This window comes from Procambarus clarkii, chromosome 51, assembly GCF_040958095.1.
Source record: "Procambarus clarkii isolate CNS0578487 chromosome 51, FALCON_Pclarkii_2.0, whole genome shotgun sequence".
Classification (NCBI taxonomy): domain Eukaryota; kingdom Metazoa; phylum Arthropoda; class Malacostraca; order Decapoda; family Cambaridae; genus Procambarus; species Procambarus clarkii.
Window position 1 is genome coordinate 24,474,541 of NC_091200.1, and position 11,267 is coordinate 24,485,807.

Consider the following 11,267-nt stretch of genomic DNA (forward strand, 5'->3'; position numbering starts at 1 on the left):
TATGTACAAGGCTAAAAAAATTCAGCAACACTTACCATACTCAGGCTAAAAGAATTAAGCAACACTTACCATACTCTTTTTATATTCACTGTTAACTTTTAGCTCATGTGACAGACTTTCCACCTGCTCAACAGTTTCAAGTGGGGATGGAAGAATGTCTTCCAGGATTGGTATATCTCCATGTGTTTTTGACATATGGGTTTCCGTCATTTTGACAATATTCAGGAATTTTGCAAAAATAATGGCATTTACTATTTTTAAAAGATTATTAGCAAATTTACAGAAATGGTGCATTCGGAAGACAAAACCGTGGTAGACATGGTTGGAACAAGTTAGGTGAGAGGGTGGTGGAGGCCAAAACCATAATCATAATCATCTGTATCAAACCTTATTACAGGTAAAACCAGTAGGCAGTCTACTGTATTTTATCAAACCGTTATTAGTATAATAGATCTCGTAATAATTTTGCAAAAATAATGGCATTTACTATTTTTAAAAGATTATTAGCAAATTTACAGAAATGGTGCATTCGGAAGACAAAACCGTGGTAGACATGGTTGGAACAAGTTAGGTGAGAGGGTGGTGGAGGCCAAAACCATAATCATAATCATCTGTATCAAACCTTATTACAGGTAAAACCAGTAGGCAGTCTACTGTATTTTATCAAACCGTTATTAGTATAATAGATCTCGTAATAATTTTGCAAAAATAATGGCATTTACTATTTTTAAAAGATTATTAGCAAATTTACAGAAATGGTGCATTCGGAAGACAAAACCAATTTTTCACTTTTGACAATTGAGCACCTGCTACATCCAGATTCTAGGGAGGAAAGGAAGGACGATCTTACTGGATCCCATAGCCTCTCCGAGGCACAAACCAGGCTTTTACATAACCCCCCCCCCTGCACCCGAGCTTTTTAAAATAGTAAATGCCATTATTTTTGCAAAATTATTACGAGATCTATTATACTAATAACGGTAAATAAATAATAAATAGTAAATAAATCAAAATCAGTTACATTATTTTATCTTATTCATAGCATAAATGTTCTCGAAGATTACTAAAAAGAAATTGAATTAGACTACAGTAAATTGGCAAACTTTACCTTGTATCTGTTTCCACCGAGTTTGTTTGGGGCGTTCTTCAACATATCAGCAATACTTGTCTCAACATCTCTTTCAGTTGCATTAGTGTGGGTGTTGATACAGGCTTCTGGAAATTTATAAGAATTAATTAATATATATAATTATAATTCACTTTGCTATTCCCCATTCCACAGTCCTCTCGTCCTTCCCACTTCCCTGTCCCCACATCATCCCCACTATTCCCACTTCCCTGTCCCATCGTCCTCCTTACCATTTTCCCCTCCCCTGTCCTTCTTCCTCCCCCACCATCTCCCATTCACCTGTCCCTTTGTCCTCCCCAGCATTCCCCTGTCCCCACCATCCCCAACTCCCCAGTCCCCTCGTCCTCCCCACCATTACCCTCTCCTCTGTCCCCTCGTCTTCCCCACCATACCCCCCTCTCGTCCTCCCCACCATTCCAAACTACCTCATCCGATGCATTCTATAATGGTCTGATGCTTCCATCAGAAAATTGGGAACATCAAATGATCTGATATTCCCATCACTGAAAAATAAGAACAGCTAAAAAAATGAAATGAAAAAAATAAAAAAATAAACTATACTCATGAAATGAACAGTATGGTAAACAACACAGCTCAATTTCAATGCAATGTCACACAAAATTATTAAATCGAAATGAAAATAAATTGAAATCTATGAAAATTCAAATTATCAATACAATCGGAAATATTGAAATAATATCGCAACATAATATAGTGTGGGTTGCTCTTACGTGCAACAGACGGTGCTGTTTTTAAAAAAAGGCATGGTTTTACCTGTCACAAGTGTGGCATCTATACTTATACTCACGAAATGAACGGTATGGTAAACAACATAGCTCAATTGCAATGCAATGTCACAATAACATTTAATAACAATAATAACAATAACATTTAAATATACTTTAAGATATAATCTAGAAGAAAATAAGAACATTGAAACGGTTCATGAACTCGATTTCAATAAAGGACACTATGGGGAACTTTGAAAAACAGTTAATGAGTATAATTAGACAGACTTGTTGCTAGGCAGAGGAGTAAATAATGAGATATATGGCAAATTTTGCAAAATATACGGCACACAAACATTCATACCCAAACAAAGCAAAATGCTAGGTAAGAACAAAGCAGTTGGCCCGTAGGGGAAAGGAGATACCCACAAGACTGGAATACAAGTCATTAACAAGCACACAAGTACTACACTACACAACAACCGCACTACTACCAGAACTGGACGAATCACTACCAAAACAACACATTGCACATCACTACCAAAACAACACAACACAACACAAGCATTGGCAAAGAATTATAGACCAGTTGCACTAACATCCCACATAATAAAATTATTTGAGAGTGATCAGGAGTCAGATTACTAGTTTTATAGAGACCAATGACCTCCACAATCCAGGCCAACAAGGATTTAGAGCAGTTTCTATGATCGAGCCACTGAGATCTATAAAGAATTCTGATCAAGAAAGAGATCTAGGGGTGGTTTTAGATAGAAAACTATAACCTGAGGATCATATTAAGAACATTCTGCGAGGGGCCTATGCTACACTTTTTAACTTTAGAATTGCTTTTAAATACATAGGTCAAAAAGTTTTAAAAGTTTTAAAAGTTTTTTAAACCTCTCGTGTATCATGAGTGTGTTAAAGCATCAGATGGTGCATTCAGATGATGAATATTACCTAGTTCCTTCATCTGGGAAGAATGAACACATATTGGTGCATTCGGTGAATAAAACTAACTACTGTAGTTTAATTGATCAACAGACTGTATATCATATGCAGACTGTATGTGGATCTGCGGGCCACTCCAAACAACACCCTGGTGGACCAAGCTCCACCAGGGCTAAAGCACAAAGTGATATAGATGTGATAGAGAAACTAGGTCAAATGGAGGAGTAGGTCTGTATATTAAACAGCACCTGACGTGCACAGAGCTACTAAACTCAATGTGGTGGTAGAGTGGTGGGGGGGGGGGAAACATTGCAGAAAAAAACAAAAATACAATTTGGTCAACAAAACAGCATTGTTTAAAATAGAAGACATGGGTTGTCATTTTGGGGGTAAGGTAGGTTACATTGAGTTAATTAGTTAGTACTTAGTTTTTATCTTAAACTGGTTGGGAGAGGTACAGTGTTGCTGTGCTGGTGAAAGAACACCTAAAGGTAAATTAAATAATGATTGCGAATCCACAAGAAGTTGACATAATATCGCTAGAGATCTGCAATCAGGATGATAAACTTTCCTTAAAGAATTTGACAAACACTTGCTGATAGGACATGAAGTAAATGAAATGTATGTCAAGTTTTGTGAAATATATGATAAAAGCACAACAAAATTTGTACCAAAGGAGAGATGCAGAACTAGGAAAAGGGGTTTGTTCAACAGAAATTGCGAGAGGGCCTGAGACCCAAACACACACAAATGGAATCAATATATAGCAAGAGGCCAAACCCCCAAACATACAAGCGATGCAAAGATGCGAGAAACAGCAGCAGCATTAAGGAGAGGGACTTAAGGACCATAAATAAAGTGTGAAAATAAACTCGAGTAAATTTTTTTAACTACTCTCGACAGTGAAGAAAAACAAATATTCAGACGATTTGTGTTAGAATCATTAATCTTACACTTTCGGTCATATTCAACAACACAAATACATACACACACATTCCTGTTGCTGTAGCAAGTGAAGAATTTGATTTTATAGAATTTATATTTTGATTTTACCAAATTTTATCAAACCGTTATTAGTATAATAGATCTCGTAATAATTTTGCAAAAATAATGGCATTTACTATTTTTAAAAGATTATTAGCAAATTTACAGAAATGGTGCATTCGGAAGACAAAACCAATTTTTCACTTTTGACAATTGAGCACCTGCTACATCCAGATTCTAGGGAGGAAAGGAAGGACGATCTTACTGGATCCCATAGCCTCTCCGAGGCACAAACCAGGCTTTTACACAAACCCCCCCCCCCTGCACCCGAGCTTTTTAAAATAGTAAATGCCACTATTTTTGCAAAATTATTACGAGATCTATTATTCTAGAGAATAATGCATATAAATGCATATATGCATATAAATACACAAAGTAAATGTAAATAATTTTACCTTGCACCTAGATCCACCAAGCCTGTATGGCGCGCGTTTCAGTACTTCGGAAATCTAGAACTATCTTGAATCTCTAATCTGCAATGAAACAATACATATTATTGCACTTACCAAAACATGGATGAATGTAGAAAATACAGAACTATTAGCTGAATATCAAATAAATGGATTTAATCTATTTCACACAGATAGATATATTAGATATTATATTATATTCCTTTCCTCCCTAGAATCTGGATGTAGCAGGTGCTCAATTGTCAAAAGTGAAAAATTTGGTTTATTTAACATACACGCCATAGACCGGCTTGGGAAAAAAAGTTCATAAAACCCAGGGGCCATAGACCGGCTTGGGAAAAAAAGTTCGTAAAACCCAGGGGCCATAGACCGGCTATGAAAGAAAATTTGAGAAAACCCTGGGGCCATAGAACGGCTATTTAATCCCCTTGAACGGACCTGTGCATGGACCACTGAGGCATAAAAAAAAACACGGGCCATAGACCGGCTTGGGAAAAAGAAGTTCGTAAAACCCTGGGGCCATAGAACGGCTATTTAATCCCCTTGAACGGACATGTGCATGGACCACTGAGGCATCGAAAAAAAACATGGGCCATAGACCGGCTTGGGAAAACAAGCTAGGTTAGGCTAGGTAAAAAAGAAAGGAGCTAGGTTAGACTATGTATGTTTAAATCTCTGATTTAAACAGAGCCAGTGTTCAGTCAAATAACTGAATTTATCAAATCTTATCCTTGTATAATATACAAGCTGATGTGAGATCCCTGTCTACAGGTGGACTGGAACTTCTATCAACTAATCCATACATCAAACCTGTCCCTTACAGCCCACAATCTATCATTAGGAAAACCATGTGAGAAATCTTTAAGGAATTCTGATAAAGAAAGAGATCTAGGGGTGGTTCTAAATAGAAAACTATCACCTGAGGACCACATAAAGAACATTGTGTGAGGAGCCTATGCCATGCATTCCAACTTCAACAGCATGTTGTGGGGTGCCGATATTGTGTGCTAGGTTAGGCTAGGTTAGGCTAGGTAAAAAAGAAAGGAGCTAGGTTAGACTATGTATGTTTAAATCTCTGATTTAAACAGAGCCAGTGTTCAGTCAAATAACTGAATTTATCAAATCTTATCCTTGTATAATATACAAGCTGATGTGAGATCCCTGTCTACAGGTGGACTGGAACTTCTATCAACTAATCCATACATCAAACCTGTCCCTTACAGCCCACAATCTATCATTAGGAAAACCATGTGAGAAATCTTTAAGGAATTCTGATAAAGAAAGAGATCTAGGGGTGGTTCTAAATAGAAAACTATCACCTGAGGACCACATAAAGAACATTGTGTGAGGAGCCTATGCCATGCACTCCAACTTCAACAGCATGTTGTGGGGTGCCGATATTATGTGCTAGGTTAGGCTAGGTAAAAAAGAAAGGAGCTAGGTTAGACTATGTATGTTTAAATCTCTGATTTAAACAGAGCCAGTGTTCAGTCAAATAACTGAATTTATCAAATCTTATCCTTGTATAATATACAAGCTGATGTGAGATCCCTGTCTACAGGTGGACTGGAACTTCTATCAACTAATCCATACATCAAACCTGTCCCTTACAGCCCACAATCTATCATTAGGAAAACCATGTGAGAAATCTTTAAGGAATTCTGATAAAGAAAGAGATCTAGGGGTGGTTCTAAATAGAAAACTATCACCTGAGGACCACATAAAGAACATTGTGTGAGGAGCCTATGCCATGCATTCCAACTTCAACAGCATGTTGTGGGGTGCCGATATTGTGTGCTAGGTTAGGCTAGGTTAGGCTAGGTAAAAAAGAAAGGAGCTAGGTTAGACTATGTATGTTTAAATCTCTGATTTAAACAGAGCCAGTGTTCAGTCAAATAACTGAATTTATCAAATCTTATCCTTGTATAATATACAAGCTGATGTGAGATCCCTGTCTACAGGTGGACTGGAACTTCTATCAACTAATCCATACATCAAACCTGTCCCTTACAGCCCACAATCTATCATTAGGAAAACCATGTGAGAAATCTTTAAGGAATTCTGATAAAGAAAGAGATCTAGGGGTGGTTCTAAATAGAAAACTATCACCTGAGGACCACATAAAGAACATTGTGTGAGGAGCCTATGCCATGCATTCCAACTTCAACAGCATGTTGTGGGGTGCCGATATTGTGTGCCATCACATGTAAACTAATCAAGCCCACAAATACGTCAACATGGACCAGCATTACACCGTCTAACATACTCTGTCAGATGTAACAACTAAATTTGTGAATTCAAGACCTAATCTATTGCATAACACAGTGTTAGTACGAGAAAAACATTACTTACATTCGAAGCCGTGTTTTAAAATGGCGGCGGTCTTGTTGTACTGACGCTCCAAACTGTGTGTTCGTTTGCGTATGATGAACGTGTGACAATTTACTACAACAATTATTTAATTATTCTTTTTCTTTATTTTACTATTTTTAGGGTACATGAAATTTCCAACTTATTTGCACACAATAATATAATTGCATTGTCATAACATTTATATATTACGGAAAATACGATGACATGAACGAAGTCAAAGTGAAGTTGAAGTCAAAGTCATTCGCCGAACGTATTAGTCATTTTTTTTCTCCCAAACGATAGGGGATAACAAATCCACCTAGCATATACGTGTACAGTAAAGTCAATTTTATTCAGGAAAGTACATACATAGTTGATTTACAAACATAATGTTGGATTTATAGATAGAGCTAGTGCATACAATACCTAAAGCCAATATAGTAGGCATATAGCATTTCAGGCAACCGGGCAGTATATATGGACCCCTTACTCAAATCTCTGAATATGTTAGATATTAAGTCCCTGCACATACTCTCATGTGTATTTTATATATATAAAACGCTGCACTGTAATGTCAATCCTGACCCTAAAAGCTTCCTAGAAGGTTGTAACAGATCCCATGAGCACCACACCAGAAACAAATACCTATTTGATATTCCAAGAGTACGACTTAGTCAAACTAGAAATGCTTTACAAATCAAGGGACCTCGAATGTGGAATGACCTTCCCAATTATGTTAAAAACTGTACCTCTCCCAACCAGTTTAAGATAAATAAAGATAAATTTATAAGTTAAGAAAAATTCCACAAATCAACAACCCTGTTACTGACCCAGTATTTACCCAAGTCTTTCCTAAATCTAAACTTATCCAATTTATACCCATTGTTTCGTGTTCTATCGTGTGTTGACAATTTTAATAACCTATTAATATCCCCTTTGTTATATCCATTCAGGAAATTGTGGTTGATCTCGAACCCATTAATAATGTGACGACTTATACAGAATTTTGTAACTATATCATCAAGATTGTAACCAGCTTAGCTAAATGTAGTGTGGGGTTCAGTCCCTAAGCCCATATTTGTGCCTCTCTAACCATTTAGGTTACAGGGCAAAAACATAAAAACAAAGGTAACTGCAGAAGGCCTATTGGCCCATACCAGGCATGCAGCTCCTATCTATAACAGATAAACACTAAGTACTACCTAATTAACTCAATGTAACCTACCTAACCACCAAAATGTCAATCCATATCTTTTATTTTAAACAATGCTGTTTTGTTGACCAAATTGTATTTTTACTCTTTTTCTGTCATGTTTCTCCCACCCCTGTTTTTTCCCTTTTTTCTTATTTTTTCTCAACATAATTCATACTTTAATTATGCGGATCAGGACATCACCTGATCAAACACATCAAACATCGTTTGACCACCATCAAACACACACATTTCGTGTGTGTTTGACGCTCACTGATATGTACCAGCGTTGTTTTATATATGGTGCTATTCTATCTTACGCTTTGTTGCTCTTTTTTACCTACGGGCTCATAGAACATTCTATTGCGAAAACATTGGCACAAAAATGAATGACGTACATACAATAATAATGTCAGGACAGTGATATAATTATAAACTTTCAAAGCACTGTATCGCCCATGTGTCGTCTTGTCACCAATACTGGGTAACAGTTCCGCCACTTCCCACACTCTTGCGGGTGGGCAGCGACCATTATTCTACGTTTATATTCATATCACCGTGTTGGGAATTTCATTGCGAGTACATTGATACCAAAATTAACGCTGTAGGACAAGTGTGGAAGTGATAACAATCCCAAGAGTAAAAACATTTTGTTGCTCTTGGGCACTCACGGCGAGTCATCTACGTAGGTATTTATTGGGTGCTGGTATTCATATAACTTTTGGTGACCGTTTTTGCTGATTTTCTTCTAGAGAATGTTATTGCGAACACGTTGGTACCAAAATGAAATACATAGCTCGAGAACTAAGGTCAGGAGAGTAAAAAGAGTATACACATTTTTGTTTTGACGCTTAATTAAGGTTATTGTGAGTACTCATCGCCTGCCTAGAAACTGGAACTAGTAATTCCATCTATCATACATATCATACAAGAGGAGCCACACATCTATGGATCATCCAATAAAATCAGCAGACTTCTAGATGTTACTACTGCTCGGCTTAGACTCGGTTACAAGTATCTCTGGGAATTCTCATTATCTGCTGATGTAGACCTGACCAAATGTAAACTGTGTCAACAAAATTATTCGCACACCCTCCGTCACTATGTGATGGAGTGCGAAAAGATACATGAATTTAGAGACAATTCTATAACCAATGTTCCAGCGATGTGTCAATATTTCATTCAAAATGATCTGCTACCAGAAATTTTAGCCAAATATCCCCAGTTTGCTAACTGTAGATAACAACTAAGTGATTGTAACCTATCCACCGCTGCCCACTGGATGGGGGACGGTGTGCAGGACAAACATATAAATTTTGATACTAGCTCTCCACATATGTCAGTTGCTTAATTTAGAACCTGTACTTGAGGTCGATCTCGAACCCATTGTTGATGTGATGACTTATATTGAATTTTGTAACTAGCTCATCAAGATTGTAACTTGCTTAGCTAAATGAATTGTGGGGTTCAGTCCCTGAGCCCATTATGTGCCTCTGTAACCCTTTCCACAACCGCCCACAAGATGGGTATGGGGTTCATAATGGGGTGGGGTGTCTTGGCCAAACGTGCCACATCAAAACCACAAGTTGACATTGAATGTGAATTAACAATGAGACAAGTAAGATTTATACTAATACATTTATACTAACTCTGTTGAGCGTTGACCATTTATACATCAAATCTGTTGATGTGAGCACTTTAGTTTAGTCTGCCGTTTAAAGAAAAAAAGAGCATATCAATGGTATATCACAGAAAACGAATTTATCATAAACTCATGTATTTGTCTTATCATATTGAACTGCATTCATATTTTTAATATATAACAATATGAATATACAAATTTCTGTAAATCCCCTACCTTGTTGGAATCTGTGGAAATGAATGAGCAAATGTGCTGGCTGAAGGAAACCACATTGGTTTCATTTTGGATACAAATGTCCATGGAAATTCAAAATGGAAACTAATTATATAGTTGAACCTGCAGAGACGAGTTTAAGAATCTGTGTTGAGAGTGATGGACACAGCCTTCACAATTATACTTCAGAGAATGTAAACATCTAAGAGTCATTAGAAATATGTGTAGAATAATAAACCCTACATTGTTTGAGTTAGGGAAAACACCATTTGTGATATATAGATACTATAGCTGTTCCTAAAGATTCACCCTTTTTTGCACCAGCAAGATAACATATAAGATTTTAAGAGTTGACGAATGTTAATATTCTTGTTTGATAAACTGTGAACTTGAGACATAGTTAATAAGAACATATTAACACAACAAAATGTTTTCAGAATCCTTAACACCACTTTCCAACAACTTATATAATTTATATAAATTATTTTAGAGAATAATACATAAATTATATATTTAAACATGATATAGTGTTTAGTGGAATGTATAAGGAGTCAAATTGTGTTAAAAAGAGCAATTTTTAGAAAATTTGGAAAAATACTTTTTTCTGTTCAAATTATAACTAAATGGATTATAAAGGTTTCACTCAGCCAATATATATCATTCACAATTTATTAATGAATTTTACAAAAAAACACCATAAATTTTATATTTAAACATGTAAAAACTATTTGTTTTACATTTGGAAGAAAATAATTGTAGAAAAACAATTTATAATTAAACCTTTGTGTTTGGATTTTTTGAGTAAAAGTTTCTCAAAGGCTTTCCTGCACCATTCTCAATGCAAATCATTCCCACACCTATGGCAAGAGATAGGCGAACGTTGTGTAGATGATTTGTGTTTGCTGGGTGAACACTGGTGACAGTCCACTAGAGCTGGTGACACACCAAGAACACTGGTGACAGTCCACTAGAGCTGGTGACACATGAAGCACACTGGTGACCGCCCACTGGAGCTGGTGACACACCAAGAACACTGGTGACCGCCCACTAGAGCTGGTGACACATGAAGCACACTGGTGACCGCCCACTGGAGCTGGTGACACACCAAGAACACTGGTGACAGTCCACTAGAGCTGGTGACACACCATGAACACTGGTGACAGTCCACTAGAGCTGGTGACACACCAAGAACACTGGTGACAGTCCACTAGAGCTGGTGACACATGAAGCACACTGGTGACCGCCCACTAGAGCTGGTGACACATGAAGCACACTGGTGACCGCCTACTGAAGCTGGTGACACATGAAGCACACTGGTGACCGCCCACTGGAGCTGGTGACACACCAAGAACACTGGTGACAGTCCACTAGAGCTGGTGACACGCTAAGAACACTGGTGACAGTCCACTAGAGCTGGTGACACACCAAGAACACTGGTGACAGTCCACTAGAGCTGGTGACAGTCCACTAGAGCTGGTGACGCACCAAGAACATTGGTGACAGTCCACTAGAGCTGGTGACACGCTAAGAACACTGGTGACAGTCCACTAGAGCTGGCGACACACCAAGAACACTGGTGACAGTCCACTAGAGCTGGTGACACACC

General features: G+C 37.5%; 1 protein-coding gene across 1 annotated transcript in view; it reads right to left on the bottom strand.

Moving 5' to 3' along the window:
• LOC138351850 (uncharacterized) overlaps nt 1-4,326 on the bottom strand; it is a 6,276-nt gene extending 1,950 nt beyond the window's left edge. The window contains exons 1-2 of the mRNA XM_069303861.1: nt 4,248-4,326; nt 1,109-1,215 (exon numbers count right to left, since the gene is read on the bottom strand). Coding sequence (XP_069159962.1) covers nt 1,109-1,153 — 45 coding nt within the window. The 5' untranslated portion in view covers nt 1,154-1,215; nt 4,248-4,326. The remainder of the gene's footprint in view (nt 1-1,108; nt 1,216-4,247) is intronic.
• Nucleotides 4,327-11,267: the final 6,941 nt, after the last annotated feature.